Source organism: Netta rufina (genome assembly GCF_964035555.1).
Source record: "Netta rufina genome assembly, chromosome: 25".
NCBI lineage: Eukaryota > Metazoa > Chordata > Aves > Anseriformes > Anatidae > Netta > Netta rufina.
The window spans coordinates 3,794,798-3,819,115 of record NC_140149.1 but is presented as its reverse complement, the minus strand read 5'-3'; the positions used below and the strand labels follow the sequence as shown (position 1 = coordinate 3,819,115).

General features: G+C 49.2%; 1 protein-coding gene and 1 long non-coding RNA gene across 2 annotated transcripts in view; one reads left to right on the top strand and one right to left on the bottom strand.

Moving 5' to 3' along the window:
* Window positions 1-7,366, top strand: part of SIK2 (salt inducible kinase 2) — a 48,426-nt gene extending 41,060 nt beyond the window's left edge. The window contains exons 12-15 of the mRNA XM_084301467.1: window positions 86-249; window positions 1,326-1,439; window positions 2,148-2,239; window positions 3,567-7,366. Coding sequence (XP_084157593.1) covers window positions 86-249; window positions 1,326-1,439; window positions 2,148-2,239; window positions 3,567-4,164 — 968 coding nt within the window. The 3' untranslated portion in view covers window positions 4,165-7,366. The remainder of the gene's footprint in view (window positions 1-85; window positions 250-1,325; window positions 1,440-2,147; window positions 2,240-3,566) is intronic.
* LOC311218684 overlaps window positions 1-22,762 on the bottom strand; it is a 35,841-nt gene extending 13,079 nt beyond the window's left edge. Inside the window, exon 1 of the long non-coding RNA XR_014619120.1 lies at window positions 22,357-22,762. This is a non-coding gene — a long non-coding RNA (uncharacterized lncRNA). The remainder of the gene's footprint in view (window positions 1-22,356) is intronic.
* Between the last annotated feature and the right edge of the window lie 1,556 nt (window positions 22,763-24,318).

Sequence of the window (24,318 nt, the reverse complement as noted above, 5' to 3'; positions counted from 1 at the left end):
AGGCACCGAGGCACCCTGGCTGTTGTGCAGCTCATCTCACGTTAACCGATTTTCTGACGAGGAGTTTTGCTCTACTCTTGCACAGGAATTGTAGCGTTCAGACAGCACCTCCAGAACCTGGCACGAACCAAAGGAATCCTGGAACTGAACAAAGTTCAGCTGCTGTACGAGCAGATGGGATCGGAAGAAGAACCTTCCCTGACATCAACTGCCACCCAGCTTCAGGACCTCGTCAACAGTCCTCCGCAGGTACTGAAACCACAAAGAAATCAGCTCAGTCTTTCAGGTGCTAATGCTCTGGGACAGACAAAGAGAGGATAAGGTGTTCTGGAGATCTGAGGAGAGCTATTTTACAGATCAAGTTCCCTCCTCTCCTTTCTGCCTCCTGCAGAATGGAGACTGGGCATTTGCAGGTTAGCCTTTGTACCCTCATAGAGAGCTAACAAGGCTATCTCGTGGACCCGGAGTCCAATGGTCTGTTATTGCTTCTAATTGAATGTTGTTTTAGATTGAACAAAGCCAAACTAACACCTTTCTGTGTTGGAATCAGCCTGCCGTAACTAAGAAGTGCAAAAGCTGAGAGATAACAGTTAGCTTGATTTGTATAGTGAAATGCTAAATAGCTTCTACCATTTCCCTAATTACTTGTTTGGAACGGAGCAGGTTGCAGGAAGCAGGAATAATGCCTTTGTTAGACCCCATGAATAAAATGAGTAAGCAGCACACAGGCACTGTAAGCACCTAATGTTCCAGATTAAGGCTGCTGTCCTTACAGCTCCAGCTCCATTTCTGTTTGCTGGAAAACTTCACCCTGACAGCCACGAAGTTGTGATGTTTTCACGAGAATCTCCCACTTGCCATAAACATCCTGAAGTGCTCATGGTATCCTCTCAACAACAGTTGACTCCCCTCCCATTTCAGCACTCCTTCTTGCTGGAGAAGCTGCTCTGTGCTTATTCTTTCCACCACTGGAAAGCTTTTCACAGCTTCTAAACTGAATGCAAAGCCACAGCGGCACAAAAGCACATGCAGAGGTTGGCCAGTGCTAACTCAGTACTGGTGGTTTTTCAGAGGGAAGCGAGTCACAAAATACATTATAAATATAATGTTTTGCTTACAGATGTAAACCCGTAGCGTTATGCAGCACAGATAGTTCAAAGCTTTGTAATTTAGGCTCCGCACCATGGAGGGAAAGCGGTGAGTGACGCCACAGCCCCACTTCACACGGCAGCTGTGGAACCTCTGGCAGGGGAAAATCCTTAAAGAAAGGCTTGAGGCAGAAAAGCTTTTTCTGGGGATGAAAATTCTTCCTCTTCTCTCTGCAGGAGGAAACATCTCAGCAGCAGGAGGCTGCATCTGCTTTCCCTAGTGGTGCACATCCCCCATTATTATCCAGACGGCAGAGCTTAGAAACCCAGTTCTTACAGCACAGGCTCCAGGTACCATGCCTCCCCTCCGCTGCATTAAGCCAGACGCTGCTGCTACATGGCAGCCCAGCCCTTCAGCTCCTGTTATTCTCCTCGAGAAAAAAATAATCAGTCAAAGGCTAAATTAGCAGAACTGCTGAATTTGAAATTATGCTGCGTTTGTCTTTTGTCAGATGCTGACCCTAATTATACAAAAAGCATACTGTATCGCTGCTGTTTTCCTACTCTGTTACTCTACAGTGCTATTAAAGCAATTTGAGGTAACTGCTAGTGAATACATATTATCTGTGTTGCACCCCATAAGGGGCATACATCAGGATCTGAGGAGCATCTGCCCCACTTCTGACCCCCTGGGGCTTACTGTTTCTCTTCCCTCTTCTCTCCTCACTACCCCCCCTTCTTTTTTTTTTTTAAATCATTTTCCACATAGCTTGAGTTTATTAAGAACAAACTTTTTTCCTGTACAGCTTCTCTTTCACTTGGGAAGAAATCTTACCAAAGATTGTATTGTGCAAGTCCCTCATGTAAAGATCCTCTTCAACTAAGGAGTAGAAGTCAGTAAGCAGTAGGGACTGTGATTTTAGACAGCTCTAGTGACAGCTTCTGAAAGTGGAGGTGGTCACTTAAACCATCATAAGGGGAGGCAACTGTCATTCAGTTGCTTTCTGGATCGACGCATTAAGACAAATAAAATTTAAAACAATACCACTTTTCTTGCAGAAACCCACTCTGCTATCAAAAGCTCAGAATACTTGTGAGCTGTACTGCAAAGAACTACCCCGGAGTCTGGAACAGCAGTTACAGGAGCACAGGTAAGAACCATTCAAACTCTGCAGCTGAGTAATGGAAGAGCTGAGACAGTCTTGATTTAGGAAGTCTTTGAGAAGGAAAGCTTCGCTTTGGAAGTTGTAATGTCACTGTTCTTTTCTTAAAGAGGGACAAGAACCCTGCCACGAGTTCACAAAGTGCTGTGCAACAGGCTCTTTGTCAGCTAATGGTGCTACAGTGCAGGTAGACTGCAGCTGCCTGCACGCTTCGTTTACTGCTAATGGACAAATGGAAGCATAGGAGAAAGCTACTCTACTTATACTGGTGTATTCATTTTCCGCCTCATCCCAACTACTCATTACATGTTGCAGTATTAATGCTAAGTCAGAACGTGGCTCATGGTTTTCCACCTGCACTCATTTAGGAATTTCCTGTCTTGTTCCCGTGATCCATCAATTTTGCTGTCAAGAACACAAAAAGTGAATCAAACTTTTCTCATCCCTGAAAGATCAGAAATGATGCTTCTTTGAAAAATACACAGTAAAATAACTTAAGGCAGCAGATAGATTGCAAGTGTACCTTCATACCTGTCTGTATTACAGCAGACTAGATCTTAATTGCCAAGTTAAAGGGCAGTTGGCTCCTTATGAATGCATCATTTAGTAATCATTAAACAAGCAAGCAAGATAGATATTAAACAGTTACTATCCCTGATTTTTGCAGAAGAATCGCAGAAAGAGATAGGAAAATAACAACCCAGTTACATGCTTTATAAGACTAAAAGACTGAGGACTTGACTGTAATCTAGAATTACTCTTTGATTTACAGCCACTCCTGAAAATGATTAATTCTAATCAGGACCTTGGCTGATACAATTGACAGCATTCAGAGCAGCTTGGTATAGTCCTGCAAGAAGAGGAGGTCTGCACAGAGAAATAAGCTGAGAAAGAACAGATTCCTTTTGTGAATGGTGTCAGCATGCAGCAGTACTCGGTTTCCTATTTCTACATGCTTTGGGAATTGGCTGGTGGGAGACCTCCCCTTTGTCATATCGCAGGAATTTGTTAAAGGTAGCTGTGTAACCGGGCATTGTGTTGGAAATCCTCCCTTTGTAAAGGGTCAAAACCATGGAGCTTCATAAAGCTTCACAGGGAGGAGAAAAGGAGTATGGGGGAAGGAGGCTTCGCTTGCTTCCTTTCCTAGCCACAGACACTCAACTCTTCAGGTTCCCAGAGTAAATTTCAATAAACAAGCAAGGCTGCCCAGGAATTTTTCTGCTGGAACCATTTGAGCGACTAGCATGCAGCACTCGTGCTAGTGCCTTAACACTTCAAAGGGCAAAAATAATTGCTGTTCGTGTCCTTGATTCAGGTTGCATCAGAAGCGGCTCTTTCTGCATAAGCAGTCCCAGCTGCAGGCCTATTTCAACCAGATGCAGATAGCCGAGAGCTCCTACCCACGGGCAAGCCAAATGCCACTGTCGTGCCAGGAGGAGCAGCAGCCACCACCGCCAGCCCAGCAGCAGCAACCGGCCCCGTTCAGCTTGCAGCAGCCCCTGAGCCCTGTGCTGGAGCCTTCCTCGGAAGGAATGCAATACGACCCCTTCCTCAGCCACTACCCGAAGGTGCAGCTGGAGCCGCTGCCGCCCTCCCAGATCACCAGCTCGTCGCGCTTGTCGGCACCCATCCAGGTGCAGCAGCCGCCCCAGCCCTTACCGTATTCCTACCAGACTTGTGAGCTGCCCGTTGTCACCTCCTCTGAGCCAGACTTCCCCGAGCAGTGCCAGTATTCCCTGGAGCCAGCACAGCAGAGCAGCGCGGCGCTGCCCGACAGCCCGAGCAGCTCCGCGTCTCACGAGCCCCAGACAAACTACGACCCGTTAACCCTCTCAGAATTACCCGGGCTCTTTGACTGCGAAATGATGGAGACTGTAGACCCCCAGCACAGCGGCTACGTCCTGGTGAATTAGTACCCCGGGGTGTCTAACATCGGAGTGGAAGACGGGACAAATGGAGAAGCATGTGAATTTTTGTTTTTGTTCCAACCCAAAAGTTTTCAACCCTTGAAGCACCAGGGGAATTAAAAGTCCTCCTGACTGGGAAAAAAAAAAAAAAAAGCAGGAGATGGCTAGAAGGGTTTGGCCACTAGCTCCTCTTGCTAGTGGTTGGAGCTAGAGAACAGGCAGTGCAGTTTGGTCCCATAAAGAACCAGTTTGCATAGAAGGAGAGAGGAAAAAAAGTGAGTTTTAAAGGAAGGAAATGGTCCCTTCCAAAAGGAAAAAATAAAAAGGATAGCCTGGCAGCATTCACTAGGAGGAAGGAGAAGGAATGCATATTGCATTCTACTTTTTGGCAATAAAAGCAATAGTTTTAATTGAAATTCAGACTAGCTTTGGGTCTGAGCTGATGGCAACTGTCATACCCTTGAAACAGTAGCGTAAGGTGGATTTCAAGGGAAGTTGCACTTCAGCATCCAATTGCTGGTTGAGCTCCTGAGCTGCGACTCCTCCACGGTAAATTGGAGAGCAGCAGGCATCGCAGGAGCCTGCGCTTCCTCCGGCCAGCCAGTGAGCAGTTATTTCCCAAGCCCGACAAGGAAATTTTAATTGTTCACTAAGGGAAGCTTCTGCATCTTTGCTAAGTGACGTACTGACTTTGTCAAAAGATACCTGGAACTGACACAGGGCACCACGGTGATTTGTAGAGACCTCGGGGTGGGGCTCAGGAAACTGAAAGATAAAGGATTAGCTAACAGAGAAGGGGGGGAGAGAGAAGTACCATGAGAAAATCAACAGCTGTAGCCAGTGACATCAAAAAAAAAGCCACCAGGGTGGCGTTTGCAATCAACCCATTTTGCAGACCGGCCTTCGTGGAGGGCTTGGTCTGGGAGAAGTTCTGATCACTGGAGAGGATCCATCTGTCCTGCGGCATTTGAAAAACAAGCAAACAAACTGTGTTTTGAGTTTGCAGTATGTGTTGCTGGTGGTTTATTGAGCTTTGTATATTTGGACAATTATTTAGGGTTTTAGAACTTAAGGATAAAAACAATGAGCTTAAACAAACCCCTGTGAAGTGATAGTGCTGTGCCTTTTTCGGTTCTTTATCAGACTATATGCTTTTTTCTGAAGAAAGTAGACAATACCCCATTTATATCCTTGCTACAGCCAAAGTCCCTTCAGAGCGCACGTTCCACCGTGTGGAACATAATGTTTAACTTCGTTAGTGTTTTGATTGTTTGTGTATATATAACATTGAAAGTATTACAGCAATATTTAGCATCACGAACTGTTGATGTATCAACCATTTCACCAACTACGAAACCCAACAAGCAGTTGTGTCCCCAGAGCTTTCCATCGTGAAACGTTAGGCATAGGAGGATTGTTCAGGAATCTGCAGAAAGCTTAGATCTCTAATTAGGGTTTTGTCTCAGGTCTTGAGATCTTGTGGGCTGTTGTCTATCAGCCTGTAAGACGAGGCTCCCAGCTAGACAGTTCAACCCTTTTCTGAGCAAACTTAAAGCACAATTACAGAGTCATTAAAGCACAAAGAATGGTGGAGAAACCGTGCTGATAGCATACACAGAAAACACCACTATTTGCTGGAAAATTTCTCTAGTATTAAGTTTGGGGAGTTAAGGTCCTGGACACTACAAATAAAGAAAGAGTAGTCACCAAACACAAAGTTTGGGTGTTCAGGACACATAGTCACTTAAAATGGATAGACAAATATTGTAGTGTTCTGGATGCCATAGCAAAGCACTGGGTTGAGCAGGTAGCAGAATAGAGGGGGGGGAAGGTACTTCTGATCCATTGGGTCTTCTGTGCATGTGTCAAATCAGAGATCTTACCTAGCTAAAGGAGTTCTCAAAGCTGCTCTCTTTTCCTTCGGCAGAAAGGTGAAAAATCAGCCAGCATTTACAGCAATAAGACCCCAGTTAAATGGAGGACAGGAGGACTTGAGGAGCATTGCAGGCTCTGGTCCAGTTGTGCAGCTGGATTCAGTCCAGGAGTGCCCAGCTTCTACCTCGGCTAGCGGAGCGATTCCCAAGGCATCAGCAAAGAGGAATTTTAAGAGCAGGGATCCCAGCCACACACTGATTGCTTATTAGATGCAAGATAAAGAAGGCTGGAAAGCTCTAGGTTAAAGAGCTGATGTAGACCAATTTCCTTTTGAAGGGAATTCCCATAATAATCCCCTTTTCTGGCAGTGTCAATAGCTGTGGCACAGACACCCCCACCCCAGGTGCCTACCAAAGGGCCGGGGACTAGCTGAAGCACACGGCAGCATCACAGACCAGGCATTTCACTACTGCACAAGAGCAAAGGAGGCAACCACAAGTCCTGTCCTTTCACTTCCTTGTCCACAGGATAACACAATTTACCCTTTCTGTGATTCTAAGATCAGACGAGTGCTCGAGGAACTACAAAGCCAAAATGCGACCGGGACGCAGCTGCAGCGCCGGGCTCAGCTCTGCACCAGGAGCTGGGTTACTGCCCTGACCACCTCCCTCCCCATCCAGCCCCACCATCACCTACATTTCAGGACACAACGAGAACTAATTCTGAGTTAACTGATTCTTTAATCAGAACGTGCCAACTCGTCTCAGCTCCTCTGAGCTTGGCAGTGCTGGGAAGGGGGAAGCGACATTTTTTGAATGTAGTTTAGGCTCTTGCCCTCAACCAACAGCCTCTGTCACATCACACGTAATTTCCTTTAAGCCAATTAGAATAAAAGGCTTCTAATGCCTTCTGATAGAGCAGAGGATCCACTGGGCACCACTTCACGTTCACGCTACTTGGAAGTGGCTCTTTTGTTCCAGTCTGTTGCGTCTAACATTAGAGGACCGCGTACACTACTGTTAGAGGAATTCTTAGCTTTATTATCTCCTATTACAGGCTCCTTTGAAGAGACTTTGGTGTGATGTATTTGGGGTAAAAAAAAATTTCATATGGAGAAAAGTGCAATATATGTGTGTGTGTGGTACGTTCTTTAATGTATTTTTTTAAGGAGTTAGAGGGTTTAGTCTCTGCTTTGGGATAAATGCACTAGTATTGTGAGCTCCAGTTTGGCAAGTTCATCTGTAGTATTTACATGCAACTGATACGCTGGACTCTGTAAAGCAATTACAGTGTATTAATACAAAATAAAGAATATGTACATTTCATTTTTAAATACGTAGTGAGCTAACACAGCCTCCCCAGCTCTGTGTTCTTCAGCAGCCTCTTTGTGCGTTCCTCTCTGGCACACCGAGCTGCAAATCACAAAGAGAAAATTCTGCCAAGGCTGGCTTCTCTACGCTGAAGTTGGCTTCCTATCACTGTAATGCACACAGGGCACTTGACACCACAAATTTCTCAAGGCAAATGGAGGAAGCTTTCTAATAGCTTCACCAAAAATAACCACATGTCTTTACTGCCTGCGCTGCCATGAAATCTGTCTCGTGTTTTCGGAGTACGCCTCCACTCTGAGAATCCAAGACAGCTCTTTATGAGTTGCATCCTGTTTGCTACTTTCCTTGAAGCCTTTCACCTTGATCTAAGGTGTAAGAGGCTTACTTTGACTTAGCCTAGGACAATCTGGGACTTTCCTCTTAGAAAAGTTTTTTCACTCCAGAACTATCAGCAACAGCAGTGAAAAAATCATCTTTTTCTTCTGCTTGAAGCACTACACCACTGTTGAGGTAAAACAAAACATGGAACCACATCAGTTCTCTGATAATTTAGGTAGAGAGGTCACATTTACAGAAAGAATGGGCAGCTCCCAAAGAGGCTCTGGGGGAAAGCAAAATGCCAGGCTCTCTATAGGAGGGAGCATCAGAAACAGGGAAGTACCTGAAGCAGGCAAAACATTCCATCACAGCTTCTGCCGTAGGACTGCAACAAGAGCTACATGCCAGGAAAGGTCATACAAGCGTGGATACGTGAAAAAATCTCAATAACTCTGTCCTTTACAACTAACATCACTCTTATGACCCCCAGGCTTTCCTCAGTCAGAAATGCACGTTGCTCAGAGGAACTCTGAGCAGAATTAGCGTAGAGCCCAGCACATTGACCTAGCTCCCCACAAACCCCGCTGTCCCCGTTGCCTTTGTGCAGCGACCTCAACTGCAATCGGCCATGAACAGCTGCAGCTGAGGGCAGCAGTTCTTGGTGTGACGCACGGGGACACAAAACACTTGGCACCAGCTCTGGGGTTTTTGTTTGTACGGGTTCTGACCGACCGACTGATCGGCCTCCACGCTGCCACCAAACACCAGTGCCAAGGAGCCCTGAGGCTACAGCTTCGAGCTACCAGAACGCGGTGCCTTAACCCTACCCAAGGTTGATTTGTGCGGTGCAGCCCTTGTGGCTGCTTTCCCACCTACTCTGCTCCCCTGCTGTCTCCTAAACCTCCTGAGAGAGTCTGGGGTGATGATCCAAGCCAGAAGGGTGAAGTGTGGTGCCCGCGTGCCCCACTTATCCAGAGATGTCAGCCAGAGATAGGAGGAGGAGGACTCAAGCTGCAGGGACCGGGGCTGTTAGGCACTCCTCCAGCAGCACAGAACTAGGATGTGCTTTCCGTGCACACTCCTTTGCTGCTAGCACTCAAGGCAAAACCAGAGAAGGTGACACCTCGAGGGGTTACCTCAGCCAACCTTACGAGCTGCCTGGAAGCCCCTCTGCCCCCGAAACGCAAAGGCTAAGCCCTCCTTATCCCAGCAGAGCCAGGAGGAAGCCCTCCCCCTCGCTGGGATCAGTTCTGACTTACAGACTAGGTCACAGCCTTTAAACCCCGTGCGAAGTTGCAGAGCACAGCATTTCTCTGCCGGGCTGCGGGCCAGCAGCGCTCTCCTTTTCAGCGCTGCCTGGCTGACACCGCTCGGTTCAGTCCCTGGCAGATGGACCAGGGGCAGCCGGGGGGAAACACAACACGCACGGGGCAGCAGCCCACCACGGCACAGCTTACGCACGGGGCATGAGCAGAATGCACACACGTCACTCCTGCTGTTTGGGTTTTGGCAATCTGAACAGTGAGGTGTATCTTCAGAGCTCTCTGTCTGAAGGTCGTGCCTAAGACTTGTGTGGGTGCAAGCTTCAGCTGCTTCTTACCTTCCCCCAGTGTCCTGAACGTATTTAAGATAAGCTTTGGACAGCTTCCCTGAGTCCTTTGGTAGAGAGCAAAGCAGCAGCGAGGGAGATAAGCTGGTGAACGAGTGGAGAGCCTGTGGAAGAACGGCTGCACGAGGGAGAGACAAAGGGAGATGTCCAGGAGACGGCAGCAGGAGCTGACAGCCCCAGATCAATAGCCCCAGACAGTAAATACTCTAAAGAAAGACACAGACAAAACCCACACGTGCTGCAAAACAGATCCTCTGTGCGTAGAGAGCAGGAAAGGCTCCCGCAGCCCAGAGCACAGACACGGAGCCAGCAAAGCTCGAGGAGCGATACAGCTGCAGCTGGAAGCTTTGGTCCTGCAAGGCAGAAGCCAAATCTTGGTTCCTCGAGGTGCAGGCAGGTCTGCCACTTGGGCTGGGGAGAAGCACCAAAGAGGAATGGGGCTGCTTGCAGTGACCTGGGGCCGTACTGACGCAGGCACTGAGAGGACCAGCTGCAGGACAGAGCTGGCCAATTCCCCACAGGTTGGTCAGCTCAAGGTTAAATCTGTCCCCAGCTCTGCTCTTGGACACCAACCCAGGGTTATCTGGCACAGTGCAGGCAGGCTGCAGAGCTCAGCACGGCCCGAGTACACAGCGGTGCCCAGTCCTTGCCACCCAGCACGTCACAGCCTTGCTTCTGCCCAGCTTGAGTCCAGCACCACCTGCATGCAGTGCCTGCACACAACACTGATTCGCCTTTCAGTCACGTCAGGGGGATGTGGGACTGGGAACAGCACTGAGAGGAGTCCCTGCCTTGCTGGGAAGAACAGCCCAGGAGATGTGTGCAGGACACCACAGCCTTCGCCCCATCTTCCACCAGTGCCACTGCAAGAAATCCCAACCACACCACACGGATACACGCATCTGGTGCTGTGAGCACATGGGCACAAGTGCAAGTCAGAGCCATTTTATTCTAAATTTAAACTCCTTTTCCTCCCCTGTGAGATCTCACATCGTCACACCAGCGTTTTCCACACTAACCCAAGAAGGTGCAGGCGTGCTATCTCCTGACTTAATTTCTGGACAACACGAAAAGGAAACACGTTTGCTAGGTTTTATGCTAGGGATGTTTTGGGATATTTAAGGAAAAAAAAAACAACAATCAGTCAGTCTTATCCTTAGAGATTAATGGCTGGTATTTCAAGTAAGACTGGAGCAATGCTATGTGGCAAGCAGCAGACAGGACTACATTACCACCTTTGTGTATTTTCTAATAAGGGAGCAGAGAATGACTGCCCAGCCATTGCTAAGAGCACCTTAAACATGAAATTGAAACAGATTTGAGACTGAATATAAGATTATAGCAGAAATTATTCCCCCCCCCCCACACGCACTGTTTGACATTCAAAGTGCGTCAATGGAAAATGCTAAGTGGGTTCTGCAGTCATGACCCTGCCAGGGACAAAGTACAAGGAACACTGCCAAGCAGGTCAGCCCAGCGTGGACAATCGCACGTTAGGACAACAGAAGTGCTGTGATTTGCACGGATTCAGGTTGTTTTCTGATGGGAATATTACATCGCGTGGTTGAAGTGGAGGTCAGATAGCAGAAAGCTCGTTTTAAATACGAGGAAAAGAAATGTCTAATTGGGTGAATCTCACAGGGAATCAGCTGTGAATCAGGTACAAAAAACCTCAGAGGAATACTGAGCAGAGAAATTGCAGATTTAGCTACTCCAGCAGCAGCCAGCCTGGGGTGCACAGAGCAAATAGCAATGGCAGCTAGTTCAGCACAATGGCACCAAGGCAGAAAGGAAGAGGGGAAATTCATAAATTGATGTTGGAACATTTTACCTGGAAACAGAGACACACTAAATAATGGCGTGGGATGGTGCAGAAACAGGTGTCAAAAGAGTGGATCCAGAACTGAGATGTGCATGATGTGGTGTGTGAAAACCAGCCCATGCTAATGCACACTGTCTGGTGATTCCCTGCTTAGAGGGTTCAGAGCCTTCCAGCACCTGTGTATGAGAAGAAGGAGAATTAAATATTCAGAAATTGACACCCTAAAAGATACAATTTGCTGGCTACAAATGCCAAGGCTAAAGTCAAACAGAAGAAAGGAACTGGAGCGGGATGATCAGTAGAGAGATAAAAAATGCAGGGAGGGAAAAGGGAAGAGAAGGGAAAGAAAAAAAAAAAAAAAAGGATTATCCAATTTGAAAGCTTTGCCAAGCAAAAGAAACTCTCACTGGAGACAGACATGCCTCCTACTGTTAATGGCAATGGCAAAATTTGAGGGTTATAGGAAGTGATTGCCAAAGTGTGTTCTTACACCTCAGGATGCAAAGAATAGCACTGTGCCACTGACTGGGATTTCCAAGTCTGCGGGAATATACATGTACTCCGTGAGAACTAGTAGCAGTGTTGACCTGATTGGGACAGGTTATTCTGATCCTCAATGGTTGAAAATTAGTGTGACGTGGTAATTATAACGGAGCATAGGCATCCAGACAGACCGGGAACTTTAAGGTTAAGCCAAATGAGAAATCCCAGGACTGCACAAAACCTGAAACCAGGAACGGGACACGTCTAGCCCACCATAACATCTAATTTAAATTAAAGACAGGGAGTGGGGGGTAAAATTCAGAGGCTAAGCCTTGTCATCTCCTAAAGGGGTTGGGAAGGTGTATCCAAACCTACATGCCACCACCAATCTCTGAACAGCCAAGGAGCTGCACACAGGATGCCTGTCTTCAGCATCACTGCAGGGAAACCCAGACAGACATCACGGGTACGCACATCATGGCACCGTGCTCGTGAGCGTGTGGGTACAAGGCTGTAAGCAACCCAAGTCGGGCTTGTTCCACACTGAAATCACTTTCCCCTCCTGTAACATCTCACTCTGTGGTTTGCTACTGCCACAACTCTTTCTAAACAGCTCAGCCTGCGTGGGCGATCTTCCCTCTTCCCCCAGCAGCAGAGCACAGGAGCACACACCAGGAACCTCTCTTGCCTCCCTCGTGGCCACGCAGAGCTAGAGGCGAGGAGGGCAGCTCAGCACCATGCTCCAAAGCCATCTGCAAACCCAGGCAGACAGCTCTGCTGCAGTGACACTCAGCTCACATGAGAGCAGCTTTCTCTACCCTGAACTGCTAGAACCAAATGTTTTTCATCAAAGCTGAGTCTGAAATGCACACTAGCAGCGCTGCATGGCAGCACTGGGGTGCCCGAAACATTCTGTCTGAGCCCAACCTGCAGCTAAAAAACAAACAGAACCACACCATGAGACAATCGTTTTTGTTCCCATACAGGCATCGGTATCAATTAATGTTATTCAGGGAAAACGAGACTCACACACCAGATATTACCTTCCCAGTTTATTTCTAAAGCTTTACCTGCCCATTTTTTCAGGTCTTTCAAGCAAGGATTCAATACATTACCCCTAAAGGGAGGGCTCCATTTCCCATACAGCTGCCACTCAGTGTTAGGGAACTTGAAATATGGTGGTTTTGAGAAGAGATCTCAGTGCTCAAAAAGGTACATTAATGGGGTAATTTTCTGCAAGGAAAATGCCATAATACAGTTTTATATAACAGTGCCTGCTGAACTGACTTATCAGCAAATAAAGGCTACAGTGTTTTGATAAGAAGCCATGCGGTGTTGGTTTGCAGAATAGGAGCAAAATGAGTTAACGCTTTGGAAAGCTAATAGGAGGTTTGATCCTAAAATACTCACAAATGGACATTTACTTAGCCGAGAATTATATGCTGAGTTCTGGAAAGGTTAGGCGCATTTAGGGAGTTCATAAGCTGTCTGCAGCTCGTCTCCTGCAGGCTGCTATAGTGGAGAGAAGCCGAGAGCATGCAGCTGCTGACGTCAATAGGGTAAATAATACTGTGCACTGAAATCACCTGGGTATGCATTACCCTTTCAACAGAGCCTGCTGAGCTGCAAAGAGCTCTGGGAAGCCCAGGTGTCTGCTTGCATGGAAAATACCACAGCAGATCCAGTAAATATTCTTCAAGACCACCACCCCCCCACGGAAAAAACAAAAAAAAAAAGGAAAAAAAAAATAATAAAAAAAGGTAATTTCAGCATCTCAGACCTTGTTATCTCTCCCTTTGCAAGCACAGTTATCATCCACATGCTGTGACACGCACACCAAGTGCCAAAACCCCATAGAAGAGAGGGACGCTCCAGAACAGGCTGTTCTGTTTGCAATTAACAGCTTCCATTTTAATCACTCAGTGAGGCCACTTCACTGCTGCTCCGGGGAGCTGCCACACACACACCCTGGGGTGCTGAACTCCATCCTAGGGCCGTGCAGGCACATCGAGCTCACTGCCCAGGGTTGGCACCACGACATCCCAACAATCACACTAACAGCAGATAACCACAGGCAATTAATTACCTGTTTTAACACGTATGGGAGCAGATTGCCCCCTCTGCTCGCAGCAGCAGTGCCAGAGCTGAGCACTGCGCTCGCAGCATCCCCCAAAGCCCAGCCTGGTGCCCATGCCACTAGGCCACATGGTTTCTCCAGCAAGCAAGGTCTGCTGCCTTCCAAACAGGCTGAAAAGGAGCCGAAGGCTCAGGTCCTGCTTGGCAGCTCCCAACCCAGCTTCCCATCTCTGCAAGCTCCAAGCTCTGAGCACCTCAGCCCCTGTGGGACAGAGAGGGGAGCAGGGATCAGACCCACCGAGCAGCCAGCCTGCCTTTAACCTCCCTCCCTGTCACATCTGCTGCGAGCAGAAGCAGGAGGACGTTGTTATTAACGCAGCAAATTAGCAGCCGGGTCCCGTTAGAGCTGCTCACGTCACGGCAGCTGCATTAGAGGCTGCTCGGGAGACGGATGAATTATTCACAGGGATTGGGGCACCCGACAGCGAGCTTGGGGGGCACGGCCGGGGCAGGCCTGCGGCACCTCGCCGTGACGGAGGCCAGCTGCTCCCCGCTCCTGACAAGCGTTTCCTTGGAGCCGTTGCCATGTCGACACATCTGTCTAGGCCGTCCTACTTGGAGAAAGTTGAAGGTAATTTAGCACAGAAAGCCAAGGAAGGTTCTCAAGCGCTTTAACCCTTCGGAGGCACTGAGCAAGCTCTTCCCCAGAAGAACGGCTGCGAGCTGCTTTGCAGAGCTCCTGGAGGAAACAGGCAGGACGAGCTGCCACATTTCCCCTCCCGAGGGAATGACTGACTTCTCAAGATGCTGCAAGGTCAAGGGAAAAGGAAGAAAAAAAAAAATGAAAAAAAAAAAAAAAAAAAAAAAGAAAGAAAGAACATGACCTCTGTGACCACATTACCCCTGAAGGAAGAGCTAGGGCCAGCTCTGAGGGGTTCAGGCTCCTGCAAAGCCTACCCCGTTCCCATACAGAACAGCCAAAACCACGTACTGTTTCCTCAGCAAGCCTGTAACAGGAGCAAGCAAAACTCAACCACGGTATCACGAGGCCCGAAGGCTGTTTCTCCCCCGGTACCTCAGCTTGCCACATACTCACTCGGGTGCCAAGTTGCAGCTAAATAAGCAGGGCCATGACCTCCTCCTGGAGCCACACAGCTCTAACCTTTAGCCCTTCTGGTTTCAGCCAGGCCCTTAACCTTGAGCTCCACAGACACTCTTGTGGTCCCAAGCACTTCACCTTGCTTTATTAATGTTTATTTAAAGTAATCACATGTTTGGGGAGAGGCCAGAGCTCTGGTTCAGTGCTGCTGGCCTAAAAAGATCAGATGTTTGTCAGATCCCCAGCACAACTGGGCCCAAATGCCGATGAATGACAATTAATTAATGCTTTATACACCAAGGTGGACTCGGAAGGTAAACTCTTGGACTGCCATTCACTTCTTTTCAGCAGAAGCTGTCACAATGACAAGAGGAATTTTGGGGAAGCCACCACAAGGAAAGGCAACACAACATACTACAAAGAGCCCCTGAAGTGTCTGCCCCTTGAGAAACCACTCATGGAGCCCAGAGAAGCCCTGCTAGCTCCCTGCTTACCTGCTCAGATAACAAAATCAGATCAAGATAAACACACAAGCACAGCACGAGCGTAAAATGGGGCTCATAAGCACCTCACTGATCTGTTGTCACCCCACCTCAGAACTGGGGCCTGACTTTGGTAACAAAACCCCAGCCAGTGTAAGGCCTACCCAGGCATTTTTGCTTTATTTTGAACACGTTGCCTAGAGCCTTGGCACGACATACCCAGATTTTTTGTCTTTCCCTGGGGTATTTGTCCCAGAATACCAGTCTTTAAAAGGGCTGATTTTTATATCAACAGTTTCTTAGAAACCACAACAGCATTTTTTTTTTTTCCCTGCAAGAGAATTAATTGTAAATTGCCTAAAAATAAGCCTGGAAAAACTCAGAGGGGAAAGCAACGTCAGCTCCTGGCAGCTTTATTGCAGCAGTTTTGGTGCCGTGTGGCCTCCATTGTTCCCAGCTGGGTCACTGGGGGATGGGGGAAACCTCTGAGGCGAGCCAAGGGACCTCCTGTGGTCACAGAGCAGCTCGGACATGGAGATTCAGAGCAAAGGGGAAGAGCTACACCATGCCAATGGCCACCAGAAGGACCATATTTAGCAGCTCCTTTTCCACAGCAACCCTCACCTCTGAAATCCAACCATACGCATGAACAAGGGCAGCCTGTCTGCCCTGAGCATGGAGCAGTGGCTATGGTGGCTGACCAGGAATTACGTGCTAGGACAGACTGGAAGCCACTGAGGGCAGGGACCCCACAACCAGTGCAGTGCCCGATAGAGATGGCTATAGAGAGGACACAGGAACACAGCACCAGAGCCCCAGTCTGGGGTTGCACAGAGCCACCAGTGTGGTGCCACCCCACTTCCAAGCCCCCCTCACTCCTCCAGTCTTACCTCCAGCTATCCACGAGCTCCGCACACCCTGCCTGCCTTAGGAAGGACTACAGAGAAGCTTTGAGTGCCCTCAGTGGCACCCAGGTGGTGGCAATTTGAGTGTCTTTGGTGGCACCCAGGTGGTGGCAATTTGAGTGCCCTCCTGGCACCCAGGTGGTGGCAATCAGGGCTCCTTGCAGCAGCCCAGTAGGCAGAGGAGCTCCAGGAGCACAGAGCTGGTGCTGTGATGCCCCACAGGGCAGGGAACTGTGTCTGGGGACTGTGCATGCTCTGGCTGCTACACTTCTGCCCTGAGGTGTGTGTCCTAACGGGCTTCACGGTGCAAAAACCACTGGTGTGAGGCTGATGTGATCCAAATGTCACCTCTGGAAGGCACAAAGCTGCAGGACGAGCTGCTGTAATGCACATAAAGGGCTCTCTCTTATGACCAAATATCCTAGTCTGTGGCGAGCATCCCTTGGTGGGGATGCTCTTGCTGGCATCTAGGGTTTGGTTCACAAAAGAGAAACACATCAGGGTGTTGCCCTCACAGGTGCTGATCCTAGGCAGGGACCTTCCCATACCAGCAAGGAGCCCAGGAGCTGGCTCCTGCCGGGTGTCACCCACCCGCAGTGCAGAGCATCCCCCTCTACCTTCCAGGAACACGGAGCTGGGGCAGGAGGGGAGGCAGCAGGTGAGGGGTTAAGGGAGCAGCACACCAATTCGGGCTGTATCTAAACAGAAAGGAGAATGGCCAAAACATTTCTTAAGAGGAGAGGCAGCTGACGCCAGTAGCATCTGATCTCCTGCTGCCAACAGGCAGTTCAGGCACCCGGGGGGGTTGCAGCCAGGATCAGCTGCTGCGCTTTGTTGTCAGTTGTGCCCTTCTCCCTCTTTCCGAAGTAGGTCTCAGTCACACGGCAGGCGAGGCTAAAACATTTGCTGGGAGGGATTTGTCTTGTCAGAGGGGATTTTGGAAACAGTGCTACCAAGTCCGCTGTCTGCAAGGGTTAGAAAGGCTCAGGAAGGTAATTTTTTTTTAAGACAAAAGTGACACTCCCTATTTTATAACACAGAATATCCAAAAAAATTAGCACCGGCTCTTGAGTGGTTTTAAAAATCCAAGTGGGAATAATCTGACTTTTCTAACCAGATCGTGAAGATAAGGCATTAGTTGTTAGCAACGAGCTTACCACCAGGCACAACGGGTATTTCCAAGGTCACCCAAAAATACCCAGCAAGTGAGCCTGTGGGTAAATTTAGCCGAGTCAGATCCCCGGTGCTGCACAGCACCTCGCTGTGACGTACCCACACATCTCTGAGGGTTCCCCTGGAGCAGGTCCAGCAGTCGCCCCGTTTATTGGAGAAGCAAGGTGAAGGTCAGACGGAGCAGGGAGAGCCACGTAGTTGGCCACGCTGGCTCTAGCAGTGATCCAGCTCTGTGGGGCTGCTGCTGGGGCCGTGAAGGATGAACTCAGCTCCCTGCAGAAGCTGCTGCTAGCTGAAGGCACATCACCTGCTGGGGATTTCGGGAAGCTGCTGTACCCCACGCTGAATGGCTCACTTGAGAATTATCTTGGGACTCCAGCCTTCCCTGGGCACACAGGTGATACCTTTTGGCTTGCTGAACCACGGTTTCCTCTCTGCAGTGGTCTAAAAGCATTGTCCCACCTGCAAAAGGGAGCTGTAGGATCACTAGAGTCAGGCAACCCAAAAGGATAACCCTTCTAAGCCACATTCTCCAGTTCTGGAAAGCAAGTTCCCTGCCTGCTCTGCCCAAAGACAGGGAGAAGCTTACAATTTTTCAGCCACGATTAATTTCATTTTAACGTATTGCTTGCAAGGAATGTCCGTTCCCATCCTTGTTTCAGCAGCACTTGCTGGGTGAATGATGTCAGTGCCAACAGCACTCACCGACGGCAGCTCTGTAACAACCCCGCTGCGTTTCCCCTTCACACTGACCAACCTGTGCCTGTTGTACCTTCCAGGTACAAATCTCTGAGTGCCTAATACAAATTCTCATCTAAATCAGCGATCACAGCAGCTCAAGAGGCAGAACAAAAGCTCAAGCCCTCAGCAGTGGAGCAGTCCACTGAAGCCAGGCCGTTTCGCTGCAGTTTTCAAGGATTTTGTGCTTTGTCTTCAGGGAAGTACACACTTTGGAAGCAGAGCTGTTTCATCAGCACAGTCTTTCCCTGATGTTACTTCTCGTTAGAGGAAGCGTCCTTGAAAGCATGCAGAACTGCTGCTGGAGGTAGAGCTGCTGCCCTTTTCACTTGTGTAAGCAGGTCACGGTAAGCACTGCTGGGAGGTTTACATCACCCTGCTGGCGTCTGCAAATCCTGCGGGCACCTCTTCCAGGCTAGGTCTTTCCCAAACAGTTTTCCCTCATAGTATGCAAAACCCGAACATCTGCCCTATAATAATTCCTCATGTGGCAGTAACAGTAATCAAATAAGCACCTTTTTCATTTCTCTCCCCAGCAAATTAAGGGAGGATGCACTAGAGCAAACAGAAAACCTCCCGGGAGCTGTGGGGCAGGCCCAGTGCTACCAGGGCACCACCAGAATCATGTTTTGGCTGGTTCAGCCTGGTCCTTCATGCCGTCAGATTCCTCAGGAATGAGTTTGCCATTCCTTGCAAACTCATACATCGACCTTTAAGTCAACTTTGGGAGCTGCTTTGCGAGGGAAGAGAGAAAACATGCCAGTCACTCACCCTCCCTTCCCTGCTTGCTTGCCTAATCCTTCAGAATGTAATTTTTGACTATAAAAAGCTGGAAAAAAAGTCCGAGGAACATCTGATGGGGCCCAGCAGCATGTTTGCTGTGTTACTTTGTGGACTGTGGTTACTGAACACAGCAGCCTTTCCTTACAGCAGGGAGCCGGCTTGCTCTGCCCTTACCCCTGGTAACTTCCCTGGCTGAGAGGCTGCTGTTGGGTAAGTTATTGCTGCAGTAAAACACCACCACCAAAGACACTGGTAATGAAAATGTTCGGTAAGACTGGCCCCAGTGCTGACCCCTGGGCACTCCTATCATTGCTGGCACCCAGCCCTTTGTAGTGCTGCTGCCCTGATCGCAGCACACCGTACAAACACAGCCTGGCACCTAAGCTGGTGGGGTCAGGAAGGTGACTCCTGAGCAAGCTCTCAGCCCCCTTGCTGCCACTCGTCTGCAAGGCAGGATTCACCGTGGCCTCGTCCAAGAAAGCCCCGAGCTGGGGCTCAGGAGACTGCACTTGATTTCTCAGCTTTGCCACTACCTTTCCTGGAGGCTGCAGCCTTTCATGGCTCAGCTTCCCTCCTCCAGCCAGCGTCAGCCTCTCCTCACGCTGGTTCCTGACCCGTTCTCCCCTCTGGATTAGGCAATTACCTGCTGCTTTTATCCGTAACAAGTTTTTAAGTGTCTGGGGGGGCCCAGCTGCTGAAGGAAGCACCTGGCTGAAAGCTGCTCCTCTGCACGTCTCCGGTGCTGCGTCTCGTACAAAGTGCGCTGCTGGCGGGGCTCCCAGAGGCAGGAGCTGCCAGGAGCTCTCAGTAGGTACACGCCAGCATTTGGGGGCAGATCTCACAAAGCCCGGCTCCATTTACTCTGATTTGGCCCCATCTGAGCTGTGTTTTTCTGCTGATGTTGAAGTAGCAGATGCCTCCCCTCCAGGCAGCGTGCTGGAAACCACCTCTGAAAAGGAGCTGGTGGTAGAAACTGAACCCCTGCTCTCTAGCTGACAGCGCAAAGAGCTCTGCAAACAAGAACAAATCCTACTTCACCCTTCCTTGCAAAGGGAGCATTTCCTCCGTTTGACACGGCTCTCCCACTTCTGTCAGCAATAGGATTTGGAACAAGATCATGAGATGCAAAGACACGGGTCTAAGTGCAAGCCCCATCCTTTCTGGCACATGAAGTGAGCAATTTAGCAGGGTTAAAAGTTCCTGAGCTCTTCTCTCCACCTGGAGCTAAAAGAACAAACAACCTGAATTCACAGAGCCTGAATAAAACACCCCACACTGGACAGCCTGCACTTACTAACCAGATCTGCTCCCCGCCAGGAATATCAGCCAAGTCCCAAAGAATGACATAGCAACCTTTGCCATTTGTAATTTAAAATGAATAGATACTCCGAGAGTTTTTAATTATAGCATCTATACATACTATATTATTTCTGCTATTATTTCTATGTGCTCACAACTGCTCATTAACCACACGTCAGCCAAAAATCACCTGAAAAATTCCACGTACTCCTTGTAAACTGTCAGCCAAAGGAATGCAACCACCCCAAAGCAAAACCTGCCATGTTTGTGACTTTCTGCCTTACGCTGTACACCTGCAAGAGCTGGAGAATCCATTCCCCTGCAACCAAACCAATCTGCCCCATGTTGCTGGGGAAGCAAGCTTTGGAAGTTGATTTTCTAACTTGTGAAACTGTTCCTGGTGCTGTGTTATAGAAGCTCTCCGGAATAAAGGATTCAAAGCAGCAGTGGTTGTGCAAGAGGAGAGCTGTGTACTCCGCAGCTGCCCCAGCAATGGCTGTTTCACTTTGCCCCATAGCTGCTGCAAATGTTCCTCCTCCAGTTCTGAAAATTCAGGCTAACTGGGGCCATAATATCCTGACGGGTTTAGGGAAAGATATTCCCCATTTCTCTACTGAGAGACCAAAGACAGCCTGTCTCTGGGGACGGATGAGCTTTAAGCCCCTCTCTCCCCTGCAAGGGAGTAAACAGTACCTGAAAAGGCTCCGTGCTCTAATAATTATCAAACTGGGATTTTGAATAAACTTCTCACAATGGTTACAGGTGGAAAGAAGAGAAGAGCAGAGGCCAGCTAAATCAAACTAGTGTGAATGGAGCAAATGACCACCACCAAGAGAGACTAATCCAGCAGGTGAACACCTTTGCCATGAATTCCTTCTTTCCCAGGACTGGGGCAGGGCCACCCCGGGACTGGAAGCCCCAAATTAAGGCACAGCCATCCCAAGCTCATGCTCTGAGGCCAGGGACCGTGGCTGGGGACCGATAACAAGGCTGGGCAAAGGACAAGGAGCTCCTGGAGGTTGGCAGAAACCTGGGGGCTCCAGACAAAAGGAAGGCAATGATGTTGATACTTAAAACCAGTATCACAGGAGGAAAGTCACATCATAAGCTCTAGACCTGAGTGAGCTCGCTGCCTTTAATCACAAGCCAGGGACCTGTACGTAGCCAACTCCATGGACGTGCAGGCCAGCAAGAGACAGTTTGGAGAACAGCCCAGGGTAGAGGCTTCCCTTCTCCCTTTCCAGTCTTGCCTGCCTGGACTCTAAACCAAGAGAACCAGCGCAAATCACCTTTCAACCCAATGCGGGGCTGACAAACAAGAGCTTTAAATGTTCCCCCTCGAGCCAACCACCCCCTGGTTATAAATCCCAGGAGGGACGAGCTCTTGGAAGCAGGCTCACTCGGTCAGGAGCTGCAAAGCACGAGGGACCAGTGGGGGTATGGTTTTGGCTTCAGCTCCGAGGGCATAAAGATAGATTTCACTTGGCTACATTGCAGAACGCAATTAAGGACCGTGCTGCCTTCCCCTGCTAGCAGAGGAGAGAAGTTTCTTAATGGAGCCAAATGCTTTGACAAAGTAATTTGCACAGTGAAGATCTTTGGGCTTCTTGTTAGAGAACCAGAAAAGCAACAGCAAGTGTACAGAGAGGTATGGCAGCAAAAGTCATCCTTCTTTTAAAAAAAAAATGCTTGGTATTATAGGAAATTGTAATAATGAGGAAACTGAAATAATTGAAAATAAAGAGAGAGGACTGCTAGGCCAAGGACTTGCAGTGGCAAAGCTCCAGCTTACGTTACATGCAAGCTGTATCCAAGTGATGCACACACAAAATCAATGAGGACTGGGCTTTGGGCAAGGTTTTCTATCAGGATTCCCCAAAAGCTATTGCTAGAGAGCATCATTGATGCCTTTACGCTGCAAGTACGTAATGCAGGCATGGATTGTCCTCACCAGAGCCCTGCACATGCAGAGGACAGAGCAACGCAGCCAGAAGTGCCCCCGTTGTACACGTGCCGAGCTGCCTGGTCCTGATTTGCCCTGACCCCTCTGTCTCAGCAAACTGCACCCCAGGGTGCAAGCCGCTCACATTCCAGCATCCCTGGAAGCAAAGGGCAGAGGTGACCAGGCTGCCGGGTGCCCCTGACACCGGCTGAGCCCACGTTTTCTCCAGATGCCGTCTCACTTTTTCTTGTACGTCCACTTACTGTTACAGGGCGCTTCCCTGGAGGCACAGGGAACACCAGGACTGCAGGCGTAGGACGCAGGGATGGAGCACAGAAAGGCAGACGGGAACCTGGGGAGGTGATGATGGCCCCAGGAGGCTGGGATGCCCTTATCCTGGGAACACAGGGTGCAAAGAAACTCATGAGAGACACGAGGAGTCTTCGCATGAATCTTACTGGAACCAAGACTTCACCTTAGGGCTGAATAAATGCTCCTGTGGCTTTCTCTTCCCAAACTCCAGCCTTTCTTGAAGCAGATGGGCTGAGACACTCTCCTTACACGACAGAAAATGACAACGTGACCTGGCAGCCGCTGGGAGCTCCCCCAGCCTCGCCTCCCACGAACGCCCACGTGTCACTGCTACACGAACAGGCTGCCAACGTGGGAGACTCTGGGGCAGTATTCCAGCAAGACAGGAGAAACAAACACCAAAACAAGAGAGCAGCAACGTTTTAACAGCTTGTGTGGAAGAACAAATATTGACTGGTTGACTGGGAAAAGTCGGCGCATTCTCCCTGTTGCTGGAGGCGGATCTGGCACAGAGGAGGTGCCCTCAAAAGCCAGCAGGCACAGAGGGCTGACTAAATACTGCAAGACCTTTTGTAACACATGTTTTTGGAAGGTGCTGCTGGAGATCTGAGCTGCTCGAGGGCTCTGCTCATGACCAAAAGCATCCCAAAGACTGTCTGCAACTTCTAAAGGGTAAGCTAAAACATTCAGGCAATTCATCAGGATTAAGAGGGCTGGGTTCCCTGCACACCTCGCTGCCCCAGCCAACAAGGGTGGCTGCAGGATTTGAGCAGAAGGCCAGAAGCTGCAAGTGCCCCAGCTGAGCTGCAAACTGAACCCAGCTCCTCCAGCAAGACGCTGGCCACTGGTCTGCCTTCTTCTGCAAGGAGTTCCTTCCTTCAAGAGGTTCAACCACTCTGTTTTTGCCTGCACCAGCTTCCCACGGCGGTAGTTACTGCCCGAGCACCACCACCATCTCAGCCAGCTGATGGAGAACTGCCCAAAGCTATTTGGGGCGTGAAGACCAAGCGCAAACACACATCAGTGATTTTCATCAGCCCTCTGCTAGGTACAAAGCCCACAGAAACACATCTGTGAGCCCACCAGCAAGCTACACTGAAATGCACAGCCTTTTACTGGTGTAACTGGAGTGCCCTACGGTGTGACTGTCAGAGAAACCGAGTAAAAAGGTGGCTTTTTGGGGTTGTAACACAGCTCTAGTGCCATCCCACTCTCACAGACATCAGAGTTGCTCTGACACTGAAAGCTCAGACACACACACGCTGCTATTCCCATAAATCATACATGCAGCAGGCATGTCAGACCACAGCTGACATTTAAGAGGCAGCCCTATTAACGCTCAGCCCATTGGCACACACCTTGTCTTCTTTTCTTTGCCTGTGTTCAGAAGAAAATACCTCCCTGCCCAAGTACTATGAAATATAGGCTGTGGCCAAAATCCCAGGGAGTTTCCATGATGTCAAAAAAAAAAAAAAGAAAAAAAGAAGTAAATAAATGAAAAGCCCTCCAGCTAGCAGCTCTGCCTTGCTCTCCCCATCCTCACAGAATGTAGAAATCCGATTGCCCACATCCCTGCCTACAGCACCCCAAGAAATGGCCCCAAAAGTGGATGAGGACTGTACTTCTTCCCGCCCAGGGGCTCCCACCTCCAGGCCTGCTCTTGCTGGGAAAGACCAGGACAGCCTTGGATCCTGCACCAGCCCTGTACAAGGCTCACTGTTTGTTTTGGACCCCCAGAAAGAATGGGTTCGTCAGCAAATTCTACAAGATAGAGGACAGGGAGCCTAACTGAAAGGAAGCAATTAATCATTCATTTTCCTTACCGACACGGATTGCCTGTCAATGTGCGTAAACTCTCTAGGGAAACTGTGATCCAGAAATAATCCCAATTAGGCAGGACAGCTTCCTGGGTT